Source organism: Prionailurus bengalensis, chromosome D3, assembly GCF_016509475.1.
Source record: "Prionailurus bengalensis isolate Pbe53 chromosome D3, Fcat_Pben_1.1_paternal_pri, whole genome shotgun sequence".
NCBI lineage: Eukaryota > Metazoa > Chordata > Mammalia > Carnivora > Felidae > Prionailurus > Prionailurus bengalensis.
In genome coordinates, this window is record NC_057356.1 from 32,239,163 (window position 1) to 32,257,698 (window position 18,536).

Sequence of the window (18,536 nt, forward strand, 5' to 3'; positions counted from 1 at the left end):
ATCTCACGGTTGTGGGTTCTAGCCGTATCAGGCTCTGTGCTGACAACTCAGACCCCGAAGCCTGCTTCATATTCTGTGTCTCCTTCGCTTTCTGCCCTTCCCCCGCTTTCTGCCCCTCCCCCGCTTGTGCTCTGCCTCTCTCTCTAAAGAATAAAAACAAAATTTTTTTTGTAAAGAGCAAACAGAGTTTTCAAACATGGTCCATCTTACATGAGGCACTGTGCTGAGATGTTTTTAATTTAATCCTCAGGTATAGGGGCGCCTAGGGGGCTCAGTCAGGTAAGTATCCGACTCTTGATTTTAGCTCAGGTCATGATCTCACAGTTTGTGAGTTTGAGCCCCAAGTCGGGCTCTGTGCTGACAGCTCAGAGCCTGGAGCCTGCCCCATATTCTGTGTTTCCCTCTCTCTTTGCCCCTCCCCCACTCTCACTCACTCATTCGCTCGCTCTCAAAAAGTAACATTAAGCATTTTTTTTAATACAAATAATTTTAAAAATATTTAATCCTCAGGTTTAAACTATACAACCATACCACAATAATCCACTGTTTTTAGTACATTTGTAGTGATATTGGGAATTGGTGGCTTAGCCATATTGGATATTATCCAGAATATTAAGTTATAGAAGTGTAAAACATCTCAGTTGGCTTTTTTCAGAATGTTTGAGTAAAATGCTTTAATTCTCACAAATAGCTTCAAATAACTCACCTTTTTAAAATGAAGATGTAGAGGGATGCCTGGGTGGCTCAGTTGGTTAAGCATCTAACTTGGACTCAGGTCATGATCTCACACTCCTGGGTTCAAGCTCCACGTTGGGCTCTGTGCTGACAGCTGAGAGCCTGGAGCCTTGCTTCAGATTCTGTCTCTCCCTCTCTCTCTGCCCCTCCCCCACTTGCACTCTGTCTCTCTCTCTCTTAAAAATAAATAAAAATAATTTTAAAAAATTTTAATGAAGATATATAGAAAGAACACCTTTTATTTAGAAGTTCTTTGTTTAAGGCATCGTGGCTCAAAAATGAGATCAAGTTGTAGAAGTGTCTTATTTACTTGTGGCTCTACTATTTGTGTTCATCCAGGAATCATTTATCATTGCAGCTCAGACAACTTGTTTCAGTATGTGTTCTGTATGTGTAGGGGTATAATTTCACTGAGCCAGCTGCAGAATGGTATTAGCACAAAGTTGCTTTTTCTCCTCCTGGTAAGGATTTTCACTGACTCACATCCATAAAGTTCTGCCATCTACCTCATGAGCACTGACACACACTTTGTAATTGGGATCCAGGATACAGTTTCTGACCAGTGAGGAAACTGCACTTTTTTAGGGAATGGAATTCACAACCCTGGCCTTATTTAAACCATTCCCTAAGCCCTGCTGTTGTGATGGAAAATATACATTAAAGTAAAAGCATATGAAAAATGGCTAGAAAGATATGTATTACCCTGTTCAGGAGTATAGTTGAAAGTTAATAGGAAAGTCTCATTAGGTTGTTCTGTACAGTAAGGATTTTAAAAAATGTCTTATGTAACATGAAATACATAGATGGGGGTTGTGCCACATTAGGCCTCTACCTCTGCTGCTACGGGACATGCCCTCCTTGAACCAAGTACTAGCAGTCTCAAGCTTGACTTGGTTCAAGCAGCTTTTACTCCTAAATCTTTCCATGGGCCATCCTGGCCTCATTCAGGGCTAGGAGGTATGGCCCAGGGAAGGAGAGAGTGGATGCTATGTGGGCCACAACAGGCTTGTCATCCTCCCTGAACTCAGGTAGAAGGGTTGCATTTGGGGATCCAACCGTGCCTGGGAGTGGCAGTTCAGGTCCTTTTTTAAAAAAATATATTTAACATTATTTTTCAGTGGACACAAAATAACAACAATGACCCAAAAAAAAAAAATCACAACTCATAAAATACAGCTGCAATGAAGAAAAACCAACTAATTAATGACTTGTGAGCAATTAAAATAGTATTTATAAAGTTGGTGAGTACACGAGAAAACTGTCCATGCCTAAAATGTTGTAGTCTTACAAAAAATACTTGAAAAAGGTCGGACCAAATTTTACAGTAATTCTAAAATTTAAGTGACATTTCCAGTAACAAGTTGTGAAGCATCAAAATGAAAAAACGAACCACTGATGCAAGAGGAATAATGAAATTACCTTTTTCTTCTCTCGAACAAAATTGATATTATAAAGTTGTTAGAATATTATGGTGTAATCAAACAGTAGGTCTCCAAAGTAGAGGGGGAAAGTGTTATAGAGATTTTTCAAGCAGTGCATTAGTAAAAAGTATGCTAATTTTTTGGATTATTGAGAAGTTTAAGATGTTTCTCATTTTTTAAATTTATAATTTGTTAACATATCTTTTTCATCCATCTTTCATGAGGAGCATGACAGAAAAATGCCTAGCATATTCTATTTTTTTCATATAAGACTGGGAAAAAATATGACAAAATGGTCACAACTGTACCTTTTGGGTGGTCATAATGTGAGTTTAGATCATTTTTTGTGGGTTTATTAAATTGCTTTAAAAAATTATTTTGTAACACATTGACATAAAAAGTGAACATTAGGGGTACCTGGGTGGCTCAGTTGGCTAAGCATCCAGCTTCTGCTCAGGTCAAGATCTAACAGTCCATGAGTTCAAGTCCCACATCAGGCTCTCTGCTGTCAGGGCAGAGCCCTCTTCAGACCCCCCCCCCCCGGTTCCTCCCTGGCTTGCACTCACTCGCTCGCTCTCTCTCGCTCTCTCTCTCAAAAATAAACATTTAAAAAAGAAAAAGGACATTAGAGCAGGAGTCTGAAACAGGTGAGGGCTCTACCAGAACTCTTATACTTACTAATTGTGTGAATGTAGCAGATTCCCTCCTTGATGTGAGTTTTATCTACAGAATGTGAATCAGGTCACCAGTCTCTTTTCTGTTACCTGGGTTTGTACAAGGATGAAAATAAGACGTAAAAGGCTTTATAGTTTATAAAATAGTTAATAACCATAGTATTATTTATTCCATTCACATTTATAATTTTAGAAACTTTTTGTTGGAAGGGATGAATCTAATATACATTTTCCTAAAGTGGTAGAACCAATGATTCATTTTATGAACTTTTATTTTCTTCAATTCTACATAGTTATTTTTTGCTCTAGATCACTCAGCCATTTACTCTGTATTTTATTGATTTGAAATGCATCCTTGGTAGATCCAGAATACGCTTCAGTGATATTATGACATATGTTGAGATAACCACTGTACCCAGAAATTTATAATGATAATCCCATAGTCACATGAATCTTATACTTTATGTCTCCTTTCAGGTGAATGGTGATATTCCCCCTCGGTTAAAAAAAGTGCTCATGAAATCATCCTGGACTTCATCAGATCAAGACCCCCTTTAAATCCGGTATGTAATCTGAGGCATTCCCCTTGGCTAGAAGAAGGTAGCAACATGCTCTTGTCTAGGATGTGATCTCTGGAACTCAGCTCTCAAAGTAGTTTTTACACCTAACTTTAATTCTCAAAATGGTGAAGCCTAACTGTAAGTTACATTCTTGTCACAGAAAAATACTTAACAATTATGCAGTACAAGGTTGTCTTAGGATATTTTAACTCAAAACAACTTGAGTCATGGTGCAGTTTAGTAGCTACATGTCCCTGAGTAAATTAATCAGCCTCCGTGAGCCCTTATTACAGCCCTTACAGTAGAAAGACGATAATAATAATCTAAGAAGGTTGTGATGACTTACTCAAAATGTTACTTTTAGGGGCACATGGGTGGCTCAGTCGGTTAAGCATCCAGCTCTTCATTTTGGCTCAGTTCATAATCTTAGAGTTCATGAGATCGAGCCCTGAGTTGGGCTCTGCACTGTCAGCACGGAGCCTGCTTGGGATTCTCTCTCTCTCCCTCCCTCTCTGTCCCTCCCCAGCTTGCACTCGTGCATGCCCCCTCCCCCAAAAATAAATAAATGAACATTTAAGAATGTTACTTTTATTTATTTATTTATTTTTAATTTTTTTTTTTTCAACATTTATTTATTTTTGGGACAGAGAGAGACAGAGCATGAACGGGGGAGGGGCAGAGAGAGAGGGAGACACAGAATTGGAAACAGGCTCCAGGCTCTGAGCCATCAGCCCAGAGCCTGACGCGGGGCTCGAACTCACGGACCGCGAGATCGTGACCTGGCTGGTCGGACGCTCAACCAACTGCGCCACCCAGGCGCCCCTAAGAATGTTACTTTTAAAAACAATAATAGTAATAGATGAAGTATAGTTTACATTTCAGTTGATTGCCTATCATGGTAGCATATTGTGAACATAATTATAACTTTAGCAAAACTGACTCCTTAAAATTGATTGAGCACATGTGATAAATTACTGTGAAATCCAATAATTGCCCTATTGCTTAAACTAGTCTTATCAGGCAATGTTTCAATCAGTGAAATACTATCTATACTGTAGGAATGGACTGCATTAAAAATTGTTTAAGAACAACTATTCAAGTCTATAGCCATTACTTTTTTTCTTCCAAGGTCTCAGCCAGAAAACTGAAACCCACTCCACCACGGCCACGGAGCCTCCATGAAAGAATATTAGAAGAAATCAAAGCAGAAAGAAAGCTGCGGCCTGTCTCCCCAGAGGAAATTAGACGGAGCAGATTAGGTGAGTCAGCTGCTTACTACACGGCTGGTCCAGCCTCATCCACTTGAAGCAATGTCTTTATACAACCAGCCCAGTGAAAAATAGTGGTATAGTGCAAAGTAAAAGTAGTGTTTGTTCCTCTTTCCTTTTCTCTCTCTCTCTCTCTCTCACACACACTCACACACCTTCACACTTACTTGAAGTTTATACTTGAAATTCATGGAAGAAGAGATTCTCTCCCCATATGATACTGAACTACATACATGAGGGCATCATAGCTTAGTGGGAGTTGCTGTGCCATTCTGTAGACTGTGTTTTTAGGAGAGTCCCTTTACCTCTCTGAGTGTTGATTTCTTCATTGGCAGAAGGGAGATAAAAATTCCTCTACATTTTCATTATGGCTTTTATGTAAGAATTAAATAGGGTTGTGGTCAAAATACTTCATAAATTATAATACACATACAAAGTTATTATGTTTTAGAAATATAAGTGATACATAGTTTTATTGCACATTACTGTTGTCTTATTATTGGTTTAAAGATACAGTATTATGTAATGCAAGCATCAATTGTTATCTTACATCACTTATTCCCAACGTTCCTTTATATTTACTATATTTAATATTGTTTAATGTGTACTATAAACACACATTAATTTTGATTTATAATAAGACCATATTATAAAATGTTTGTAAACACTTCTGTTCATACAACTTTCCTTCTATTTGTAAGATTAAAGATGCCCAAAGAATTCAGAGAAATTTCCTTTAGGAAAATAGATTATAATGGCCTCTGAACAGGAAAGGAACCACACTCTCCTAGTTTTCTCCTCTGATCGCTTTTTCCTGCCTCTTTCAGACTCTGCTTGGTCCTTCAGATTTCTGTCCTGGGCTCACTTCTCCCTGAGCAACCACACCCTTTTTTCCATGGTTTTTATTCCAGCTATTTCAGCTCCTATCTGCCCACTGATCCCTCTGAGTTCATATCCATTCATCCAGCTGTCTGCTAGCTGGGGCCTGCAGCAGGATGAGTGAAATCATCTGTTTTCTTCTCAAACCTCCTCCATTTCAGTGTGCCCAAGGCAGAACCTCAGCATCATCTCTGACTCCTACTTAACAGCTAAGTCCTATTGATGTTTCTTATTCTGGATCTTTCTAACCTCCCCCTTTTTTAGCCCAACACTATCCTAACTCAGCCCGTCATCTTCGAAGATTCTTGTCTAGTTTATCACATCAGCTTTGACTATCCTCTCTGCTTCCAGCCTCGAACTCTTCAGTCACTTAAACTCTTGGCTCTTCTGTTACCTTGTGACCTCCATGCCAGCAGGACCCATTTCTTTCTTGTTCATTGTTGTAGAAGGGCTCCCATAGGTGTTGAAATAATTGAATGTACCTTCCAGTTACAATCACTCTTCCAGCTACAGAGTGAGTATGGATTGTATCAATTTATTGCTAATTTTTATGGCAGCAAGTATTATCTCTTAAAAATAATGTTTAAAGCATGGTAAGTGACAAATCCATATGAGCATTTGTATAATAATGAACTAAAGCATATAAGCCATGTGTACCAAGAGTCCTGAGAGTCCTCAGATGGGCCTGAGGAGAGTCTGTGAATCCCCTGAAATATAAAAAATGTGCTTAGTTCACAAAGTGTATGTATGTGCATTTTTCTGGACAGAGGGTCCATGGCTTTCCTAAGATTCCTAATGAGTCCACTGCTTCAAAAGAGTAAGAACCACTGTGGAAGAATAAGGAAGTGATATTATATGATGTTAGCTTAAGACTGGAGTTTTTAAAAATTACTATACCTTGAAAAAGAATAGTGGGGGTAATAGAAAGATTTCAGCAAAACTGCGAGGCAAAACAAATATATTACCATGATAAAAGTAAGCTTTGTGATTTATAGGAGTACAGAGTAATTAGGCTGAGGGGTTGTAAACTTCAGTGGAAGTGCAATAGAAAAGAGAGGAGCAAGATAGGCATAATGTGCATGAACAATGCATATGATATTTGACATATAGTTACTTCGCTTTTCTAATATTTTTTTTGAACCTTTATTTTCTATTAAACAACCATGTCATCTCCTGGGGAACAGAGATGAAGAAGGCATAGTGTTTGCCCACAAATGCTTACAGAAGAATGACTCTGGAGTGTTGTGCATATTCATGTTGCAAGACCATTAACAGCAGCCAATCACAAGGCATTAGTGAGGCCAGAGAGACTAGGGAGACTAGGGAAAGACTAGAAGTCCTCGTAAGTGTCACGGGGACACTCTCATTGCCCGGAAGGGTCATCATAAGCCTTTGTCTACATATATATTCTTCTATTTCATTTTAAACAAATTAGATGCTCAATAACAGAAAACCTACTTTAGAATAAATATCAATTTTATGTTGTGAGAATATCTTATTATTTTTTATTTTAACCTTATGCATTGGGTATTTCACAACAACCAGAGCTGCCTCTATAACAGCTCAACAATAATTGAGCTGTTATAGAAAGTGATTATTCGTTTTGTGAGAGTCTCATTTCTATGATTCTGCATTCAAACTGATCTTGAATTTTATTTGAAAGCAAGGGAATTAGGCTTATTTTTTCTGTAGATCTACATTGGTTCTTACTATACAATTTTGCTTTGGGGAGTTTGGTTTGGTAAGGATGGCAGAATGAACTTGAAGAGCAGTTTCCCTAAATATTTTTATAACCTTTCCCCTCCACGTAATTGCAAGCAGAATCCTACTATAGAAATTGGGGAAATGTGTAAATGTTATAGAAGAAACGTTACCCATAATTTCAACAGCCAGAGGCATCCACTGTGAATCTACTTGTGCATTATGAAATGGAGACAAGAAAATATTCTGCTCTCTTCATTTAACGGTGTATGTGACATGAACATCTTCCCATGTCATTAAATACAACTCCTAAGGACCTTATATCTTGATATATGGCTATATTGTGTTTTATTTACCTATTTCCCTGTTGTTTGACAGACTCTCCATTTTTTCCCCCGTCAGGTCTGAAAATACTGTTCTTGTGCATCAGTCTTTGTTCATGTCTGATCATTTTCTTTTTTCTAACATCTCATACTGTATTGAGACTTTGGGTTTTAAATATAAATTGTTCCTTTAAAAGCATCTTTTCCCTGGGGCTCCTGGGTGGCTCAGCCAGTTGAGCATCTAACTTCAGCTTAGGTCATGATCTCACGGTTTGTGGGTTTGAGCCCCGCATCGGGATCTCTGCTGTCAGCACAGAGCCTGCTTCAGATCCTCAGTCTTCCTCTCTCTACCCCTCCCCCACTTGTGCACAATTCTCTCTCTCCCAAAAATAAACAAACATTAAAAAATTTTTTAAACATCTTTTCCCTAAACTTCTTAATTGTTATTATGCTTGATTTCTCTCCTCTTTGTAATACATAGAACTTGGAATAGATCCAAACTTCATCTTCCAAGAAATAATAGCATCCTTTTCTTATGCAATAGTCAGTCTTATTTCAAAAGATAGGTTCCTATACCAGAGAAGAGTAGAATGAGAAGATATTAGAGAAGGGTGATGAGTGCTCTGAGACCATGTTGTATTTTATTTGCTATGCATAATTAGGGAAATCTAGAGTCAATAGTATTTTAATTCAGAAATGCAGGGTTTTTTTAGATAGGTGGGCTTTTTTTTTTTTTTTTGAAGTATAATTAACATACAGTGTTATTTTAGTTTCAGGTGTACAATGTAATGATTCAACAATTCTATACATTTCTCAGTGCTCTTCAGGATAAATGTACTCTTAGTCCCCTTCACCTATTTCACCCATCCCCGCAACTACGTGCCCTCTGGTAACCACCAACATCTTTTTTTTGTTTGTGTCTTTTTCCTTTGTTCATTTGTTTTGTTTCTTAAATTCAGAGTATGAGTGAAACCATAGGGTATTTGTGTTTCTCTGACTTCTTTCACTTAGAATCATATCCTTTTGATTCATCCATGCTGTTGGAAATGGCAAGATTTCATTCTTTTTTATGGTTAAACAATGTTCCATTGTATATACCACATCTTCTTTATCCATTCATCAGTTGATGTACACTTGATCTGCTTCCATATCTTGGCTATTATAAATAATGCTGCAATAAACGTAGAGGTGCCTGTGTCTTTTCAAATTGGTGTTTTCATTTTCTTTGGATAAATACCCAGTAGTGGAATTACTGGATCATACAGTGATTCTATTTCTGGTTTTTTGAGGAACATCCATACTGTTTTCCACAGTAGTTGACATTCCCACCAACACTACACTACACTAGGGTTGCGTTCTCTCCACATCCTTGCCAACACTTGCTGTTTCTTGTGTTTTTGTTTTTAGCCATTCTGACAGGTGTGAGATGATATCTCATCGTGGTTTTGATGTGCATTTCCCTGATGATGAGTGATGTTGAACTTTTTTTCATGTATCTGTTGGCCATGTGGATGTCTTTGCAGAAATATTCATGTCCTCTGCCCATTTTTAATTGCGGGTTTTTTTTTTTGGTGTTGAATTACATAAGTTCTTTATATATTTTGGATATTAACCCTTATCAGTCATATCATTTGCAAATATCTTCTCCCATTCAGTAGGCTGCCTTTTAGTTTTGTTGATGGTTTCCTTCTCTGTGCAAAAGCTTTTTATTTTGAGGTAGTACCAAGAGTTTAATTTTGCTTGTTTCCCTTGCCTGAAGAGACCTATCTAGAAAAGTGTTTCTACAAGAAATATAGGGTTTTTTTAATGGTGAGTAGAAGATTATTCTCCTCAACATAAAATTCCTAACTACTTTTCTCTGAGATAACTAAAATACAGTAAAATGCTTGTTTAAAAATTACATCCTAATTTATATATTAGGATGAAATACTTAAAATATTTCCTCATCATCAACCAATAAGTATGATTGTCAACAAAGAGTTGCATTATTTGCCCCATTGAAGATACACATCTCCTTTGTTGACATAAGTGCTTTTTAAAACCATCTACATATGATTCTGACATCTTACCTAGTTGCGTTTGGGATGTCACTCAATGCTTTACCTTCACATCATTTGTAAAAAATACTGTATTGAGATTTTGGATTATAAATATAAATTATTCCTTTATAAACATCTACCAAAAAAAATTGAGAGATACTTTCTATTAAATTTAGATGTTGGAACTCTACAGGCATTCCACTTTGGAAAACACTAACGGGGAGACATTCTTCCCATTATGCCTATAGATCCATCCCCGCTATAGATCTGAGCTGCTGTCCTACCTGACCCTAGGTTATAGAATCGATGATACTGCTAAGAATTTGGGACTGCAGTGAAAATAGTTAATTCTCACTGTCATGAATACCTAAATCAATCAAGTCTTTGTAGTAAGCTTAAAAAAAAAAGTTGACTGAGGCATAATTTATCTACCATAAAATTCACCTGTATAATGTATACAATTCAGTGGGCTTTAGCATATGTAATACAAAATTTAAGACAAATTATTTCAACAAGAAATAAATAAGTTTATTCTTAAGAAATTGGGGCACCTGGGTGGCTTGGTCAGTGTAATGGCAGCTCTTGATCTCAGAGTCATGAGTTCAAGCCCCACATTGGATGTAGAGATTACTTAAAAATAAAAAATCTTTTTAAAAAATGAAATTATATTTATTGAGCCTTTACTACATGCAAAGCACTGTTTACTATGTGCGAGCACCTTTTTTTGGTAGGGTCATTTAACCTTTCTAACAATCTCATAAGATAACCATTCTTCCCATTTTATAGATTAAGTAACTGAAGCACAGAGAGGTTAAGTAACTTTCCCAGAATCACACTGCTAGCAAGTGGCAGAGCTGAGATTCAAACTCAGACATTCTGGCTCCTGAGGCCTCTCTTTAACTGCTATGTTATACTGCCTGCAATGGGCAGTATAGTGATACAGTGTGATGATAGTTCCTAAAGGAGATATTTCATAAAATATTTCACCTTTGGCAGAGATTTTGGCCAGATTTTCGTCCTGAAGTAAATTATGTAAGAATGCATTTATTCTTTAAAAATTTTGTACCCTAAAATCATATTTAAGCCAAAATCCTATACTAAGTTTATTTAAAATGTTTGTATCTTTATCATGTTTTCATTTTTAACGTGTTCTTTAAAAAGTTATTTTTTTTCTTTTATTGTTACTCCATTTCAAGTCTTAGTGATATATATAATTGAAACTAAGACTCATGGTTTTACTGTATTTCAGATTTTTATTCTCTGCCTTCAAGTCTGAAATATGCCTTTACAGGTCTTCTTGAATCCCCCCCCCCCCCTTTTTTGTCCTCTCTGTGTATTCCTAACAGCTGAATTATTTTCTTTTTATTGTTTGTTTTCTTTTTTCAGCAATGCGGCCACTTAGCATGTCTTACAGTTTTGACTTGTCAGGTAAAAAACAAAACAAAACAAAACAAAACACTTTCACACCTGATGTGGGTTTTGTGGTTTCTGTGAAATACATTTCATTCATCTGCTTGTCCATACATGTCAAAGAAGAAAATTGAAAGGCTTCTTCTAAGCTGTGGTCAGTAAGATAAAAAATTCTGCTTATTTGAAAACAATATACTTAAAAAAATTAAAACTATAGTAATAAATCTGTTGCCTACCAAGGGATTATAGAAGAACCATTACACAATCCTTGTGGTTATGAAATCTGGCTGACCATCCTTAGGGTTACTGTCTTTCACCCATACTCTTCTGAAGCAATGACGTCAAAATCTAAAACAGAACTTTGCCTTAAGAGAATAGAAAAGATTTTCAAGACATGAAGTTTTGACACTAACTACTCTCTAAAGCACATTCAGTTATGTAAGTAATTAGACTCAAAGCTGTCAGCTATTTCAGAAGACCACTGATAGGCAAGAACTGTCCTTTGTGTCCCTGTGCTCCCTGTGGGTAGAGCCTAATCATGAATCACTCTGAGTGCTGATTGAGAGCATAAAAATGCAGATGTGTTTAATGGCTTCGGTTGTAAAATACAGTTGACCCTGAACAACATGAGTTTGAACTGCTCAGGTCCACTTGTGGGAAGATTTTTTTATGCAAGAGGTGACAGGAGAAGATACAGGGATTTATTTACAGGTGCCTCCCACCCCTACTCCCCCCTCCCCCCCCCTGCTTCATAGGACCCAATGGACTGAGGCAATGAGCAGAGCTGCAGGGTGGTCAGGGTCTGCACCCAGAGCTGGGGGTCAGGATGCTGAGTTGAAGCAAGGAAATGTACCCAGAGGGCGGGATGGTGCTCCTCCACCTACCCATCACCCCTGGCCCCTGAGGCTCAGGCTATGCTGGCCGGCTGCTGCAAAGCCTTGGGCCACCCCCTCCCTTCCCACTCATGACTGGCCACAGCTGCCAATGGCCGTTGGTTGGTGGGGCACTTATAGGCAGATGGGACAGCTCTACTGTACCCCCAGGCCACTGTGGCTGCCCACCCGCCAGGCGGCTGCCTCTGCTAAGGCTGCGGAATATGTCTTCATGGGACCAGGCTCACTGCCACCTCCAGCCTGGCTTGACCTGCCTATACACAGATTTTCTTCAGCAAATATGCATATAGTACTGTAAATGCATTTTCTCATCCTTATGATTTTTTTTTTAATTTTTTTTTTCAACGTTTATTTATTTTTGGGACAGAGAGAGACAGAGCATGAATGGGGGGAGGGGCAGACAGAGAGGGAGACACAGAATCGGAAACAGGCTCCAGGCTCTGAGCCATCAGCCCAGAGCCTGTCGCGGGGCTCAAACTCACAGACTGCGAGATCGTGACCTGGCTGAAGTCGGCCGCTTAACCGACTGCACCACCCAGGCGCCCCTCCTTATGATTTTCTTAATATTTTCTTTTCTCTAAAAAAATTTGTTTCTTTTCTCTAGCTTTAAGAATACTCTGTGTGTGTGTGTGTGTGTATGTGTGTGTGTGTGTGTGTTACATATAACATATAAAATATGTTAGTTGACTGTTTATATTATCAGTAAAGTTTCCAGTCAACAGTACACTTAATTAGCAGTTAAGTTTTGGTGCAGGGGGTATCAAAAGTTATTTGCAGATTTTCAACTGGGGTGGAGCTCTGCACCCCTAATCCCTGCCTTGTTCAAGAGTCAACTGTATAATTAATGTATTCTGGGTTTGTAGTACAAGTTTAGTTCCCTGCTGTTAAATAGACAGGGATTAAGAGTGAAACAAGTAACCATTAATGACTAAATTTGATGCCTTAAAACCAGCCCCTTTTTAAGTTGGGTTTTTAAAAATATATGTGAGTGACTATTCAAAGCCAACTTAATCCCAATAAAATATTTTGCAAGTTAGAATTTTTCATTTTGGATGCTGCTGTTTTGAGTATAAAATGAGATAGTGGCATTAATATTTTCTTCCAGAGTTTTCTTAGATTTGCTCTAAAATTGTTGGCATACCTTATATACAAATTCATATTTAAAGAGCCAGAGAGTTCTAGTATCATATTCTGTTTATTAATATTTACGGAGTATCTTCCAACTGCTAAGCTAGTTCCCAGCTGTTTTTTAAATTTCTAATTATATTTGTAGGTCTCAGGCATCACTATTATTTATGCTTTTAAAAAACTCAGATAAATATTTTATAATCTTCATTTACTACTTTTGACTGACCACTGAAGAGCTTTTTCTATTTTCTTTATTCATTTGAAAATTTTTATTTTATCAACCATTTGCAGAATGCAGAGTAAATGTTGTAAAAGAGAAAAAGAAAAACCTTGTAAAAATTTTGATCTGGAAAATAAACTCAGAAATGTTTTGGTACATAGCTTGTTATTGATAATCTCCAAAAGTTAGCAGTATATATTATAGAGACTATGTCTCTTTTTCTGGAGATGTTTCTATCAGTTGGACTCTGAGGGAATGGCTGGCTACCTAAACATATTTACTATTAGCTAACATAAATTAGGTTGATCTGGAAAGTATGCATGCCCACACACATATATATTGTTATAGGTAATATGGTGGCTTCTGATTTGGGAAGAAAGCTCTTAACCTCTATCATGTAAAAGAGTAGCAAAAAATTTTATTTGCTTTCAACTGCTTATCATTTTGCCGCTTTAGTGTGCTTCATGATTTCTACATGCTTCATTCTTGATTTCTTGTGCTAGCTACTTTTGTTTGCATTGTTAAATTTTGACTAATCAATTAAGATGTTCCTAGTTACAAATGGAAAAAGATCGATCCATTCTTTTAACCTAAATGCAAAGATTGGACTATAATTCTTCTCTAAGTTGGAAAATTAACACACTAAGGAGTAAATATTTAAGTATGTAGTATAGATAATGCCCCTGAAATTAAGTATAAAATAAGACATAATGAAGTATATTCTGCTGCTTATGTATGTCTTACAAATATTAATACTTAGTGGAAAATCGTAACAATCCATTCAACATTAATTAAGGTAAGTGTAATTTATTTTTGCAATGCAAACATGTGTAATCTGTATCACAGTCCTATTTCCTCCCACTAAATAAGTCAGCAGTTGGGTGTATCTGACACACATGAATTTATTACATAAAGTATTTAATATCGTGGTTATGCATTTTAGATTCTAAACATGAGGTATGTGACTTCTAAAACCATAATCAAACTACTTACAAGTTTCTCTTAAAAATATGTTCAACTGGGTCTTTTACAAATATGTAGTAGTATGAGATAAAATCACACACAGTATTTGTCTTCTATGTGGAGATCATCTTGAAACTTGTTACATATTTTTTTTATCAGTCCCATTTATCTCAAAGCTTTGAATTCAATACAGGTGTTTATTTCAGTAGGTTAGTGAATGAGCTCAAATATAGTTATCAATCTCATGGTAGTGTTTAGGCAAGTAGAGAACTATTGAGGTAATTTCTCAAGTGTCCTGCATTGAGAATGAAATGAACTCATGGCAGCCACTGTCACTTAGCAGTATTCCCTAAACTTCAGATCAGATGCCACACTCACTATTTTTGCCAGGCTTTAAGTACCACCAGTATTATTTAAATTGCTTTAATCTATCATCAATGACTTATTAAAAATTCTTAAGCAAAAACACCCATAAAGCCACGTATTCGATTTATTTTTCCTGAAGCATTAACATAAATACATAACCATTAAAACTTTCAGTGTTCCTCCATGCACTACTAGTGGTCTCACCCTTGGGGAAGCTCCGACTTGAAGGACTGGAAATGTGAGACCCACCTCGGAAAGCTGAATATCTCTCTTCTCACGGTACCTGCAGTGGGGGCGCCTCAGTTGGAATCTGAGCAGCTAGGAGGGGACAAAGATGTGTGCGTTTTAACTCCATACTTTCTATTGAAAGCCTCACTACTATAACAACTTGAGAAATTCTATAGGTAGTGTATAAAATAAGATACACTATAGAATAAGATCTTTTAAAATATGTTCAAGACCATATTTGAACACTACCTTTTTTCTTAAAGAATAGGATTTATCCATTAGCCTGATCATTTCCTCTTTTGCTTTCTGGAAAACTTTTAATTATACTCTTAAGTGTGGCAGCCTGCTGCTCTCTGCAGCTCCGTAGGAAAGATTTATTTAAAGATTTCAACCTTTAAATTTGTATAAAAACTTGCTGCTTTTGCCCTTTTGTCCCCTTCACTGCAGCCCCTTACCTAGTTATGTTTTTGCTCCAGCTGCCTAACATCTGGAAAGATAACACGAAGATGAACACGTGTTGTCAAGTTTTCCATTAAGAATTTAATGTAAAATAAACAATTGACGGACAGATCCGTCTTCCTTTTCTTCCTTTCCTCCCTCCTTCCTTGCTTACTCATACCCTTTCTTCTCATTCACAAGGACATGTGCTCTGACCTTCTTCATTTCTAAAAGTAAGCAGAAATTGTAAATATTAAACTAGATACATATTATTGATAATAATTTATGACTTGTAAATACTGTCAAGGAAGGCTGTACTAGAACACACTTATTCACTGAATGTTTCCTGGAAATCCACCACTTATACTTAAAGCATATAAATATTGTATGTTGGGAGGGAAACTACTATATTTTATAATAACTGCAGTTACAGTGCTTTCCCTCTTAAAGGAGCTTTAATCATTCGTGTCTTCTTCACTTTCATGCTTAGTGTACCCTTACCTTCAACCACAGGAGTTTCACAGACTGTCCATGTGCAGAGATCAGTTTCATGTTGTTTGTCTGTAAAATAGATGTGCAGTGACTGCTTTTTTTCATTTTTAAGTGCTTTAATTTAATAGTTATTAAACTCAGTCTGTGTTTAACACTTCATTTGAAATACTAAAGAAAATTAGTTCCACTTGCATTAGTCCCACAGGATACCAGGAGAAAAAGGCAGCCTTGAGAATTAATAACACTAACAAGGAATCAACTGTGCGACTGGTCAGAAGGTCAGAGCACATGTCCTTGTGACTGAGAAGAAAAGGTATGAGTAAGCAAGGAAGGAGGGAGGAAAGGAAGAAAAGGAAGATCTGTCCATCAATTGTTTATTTTACATTAAATTATTAATGGAAAACTTGACAACACAATAGCTGTGTGACTGGCTAAGTCACTCTGAGCCTTAACTTTCCTGCTAATGGAGATAAAAATCAGTGTTAATAATTCCCAACATTTACTGTGTGTTACCATTATTACAAACAGTAGTATTTTATATGCAATTGTTAATCTTCAAAATGAGCTCATGTCTGTTGTTAGGCCCATTTTACAGATGATGAAACAAGAGGTTAAGTAACTTGCTCACAGACAACTAGCAGCAGAATTAGACTTTGAACCTAAATCATCTGCATCTTACTATATTATATACTCTGTACTCTATATTCTGTACTCTGTATACTGTATAACCTGTCCTCTATACTATGCACTCAGTACTCTTATTCTGTACTTGTACTCTATGCTTTGTGCTCTCTAGGCTGTACTCAGTAATATATATTCTGTACTCTGCTCTATACTGTATACTTAACTATATATACTATATTCTCTGTATATATTCTATAGTCTCTATGCTCTGTAGTGTGTACTCTGTGCTCTATACTCTATATGCTCTGTGCTCTATACTATATGCTCTATGCTCTTTACTCTCTATACTGTATATACTGCTATATATACTCTATACTCTATACTATATACTCTATATACTCTATGCCCTGTACTCTATACTATATATTTCTGTGCCCTGTACTCTATACTGTATACTCTATGTACTCTGTGCCCTATACTCTACACTATATTGTCTCTATATTCTGTGCCCTCTACTCCATACTGTATATGCTATGTGCTCTATGCTCTGTACTCTTTATATTCTGTAGTCTGTACTCTGTATTCTATATAATATATACTCTGTACTCTATGTACTCTCTGTACTACTCTAGACTCTTCTCTGTACTACATACTATACTCGCTGTACTCTCCTCTGTACTAAATACTCTATATACTGTGGCCTTTAATATTTTATTGTCACATGTGGCATCCACACTTGTTACTTACATTAGATGATTTTTGACTTGGACATAAAAGCCAAGCCATTTATTTATATTATGTTTTCAATCCAAAGAACATGTATACTTTTGTACTATATAAGAAACTGTAACTTGTACTGATTGCACTTGCCTGCCATGGTTTGGATAGATTTTTTGCATGGCTTTTTTTCTTTTCTAATGGATGCTGTCCTATGATGCTTCTAAGCCTGTTCATGGGTATGTATCAGATGTCTCCTTTGCCTGTAAGCTTCCATCCTTAGGTATTTCTAATGTTTGTTTTTCTCTGTATACTTCCATACATAGCTGTGCACTATGAAAAATTGAGTGAATACGTATATTCAAAATAAAGCCTATTTCACTTTTAAAAAATGTACTCTAAACCCTGTACTGTATACTATATACTCTATGCTCTGTAGTCTCTATACTCTACTCTGTAGTCTATACTGTGTACTGCATACTCTATATACACCCTGCTCTGTACTCTCTATACTACTCTGTGCTCCATAGTCTGTACTTTATACTATATACCCCATGCTCTGTACTCTGTACTATATATTCTATGCTCTGTACTCTGTATACTGTATACTCTGTGCTGCCACATGTCTTTAATCGGTTGTATCATCTTCCCACCCAGATTCGAGCTCTAAATAACCTAAATCATAAATCAGCTTTATCAGAAGGAATGTATCCTAGATTCTTTGTGATCATGTTTATATGAATATAGATTATTCACTATTTTGATTTTTAAATTAAACCATTTTCAAATAGTTGAGCCATATGGCTGCTTTGGCTTTGTGTATGCCACCACTGTGGTCCATCTATCACTAGCTTTTTGGAGACTATGAAGTAAAACTAACATCTCTTGAGGATACAGAAGTTAAAGTCAGTTATCTATAGGATTCCTTCTGGCTCTAAATTCTAATGTATAAATATGAATATAATTATTCATTTAAAGGTTTTCTTTAATTGAATCTGACAGATAATATCTAACAAAAATGTTTTATATACGCAGGCATTATTGTATCAAGCCTCTGTGTTGTATTTGTGTGACATGGAAATGCCATGTCACCTAATGTGTGCTACCAAGTACAGGCAGGTACTTAGAAAAGTGCATTCAGCCTACTAATTACCTTTCTTAGCTTGAGAAAAGAAAGGTAAGCTTTCGCCTTTCTTTCACCAGATGTAACTACTCCCGAATCTCCAAAGAACGTTGTGGAATCATCAATGGTCAATGGAGGTTTAACATCACAAACAAAAGAAAATGGGTTGCGCGCTGCACAGCAGGTGCCTGTGCAGCGGAAGAAGCTCCTCAAAGCCCCAACTCTGGCTGAACTGGACAGCTCAGACTCTGAGGTGAGTCCCATTGGGTCCTGGCTCTCAAATCTTGATTCCATGTTCAGAATGCCAGCCCTCTCTGACCTAGTTTACTAATCA

General features: G+C 36.9%; 1 protein-coding gene across 1 annotated transcript in view; it reads left to right on the forward strand.

The window, feature by feature from the left end:
* SPIRE1 (spire type actin nucleation factor 1) overlaps window positions 1–18,536 on the forward strand; it is a 205,540-nt gene that overhangs the window by 151,436 nt on the left and 35,568 nt on the right. The window contains 5 exon segments of the mRNA XM_043559432.1: window positions 3,308–3,329; window positions 3,332–3,393; window positions 4,520–4,649; window positions 10,987–11,028; window positions 18,283–18,455. Coding sequence (XP_043415367.1) covers window positions 3,308–3,329; window positions 3,332–3,393; window positions 4,520–4,649; window positions 10,987–11,028; window positions 18,283–18,455 — 429 coding nt within the window.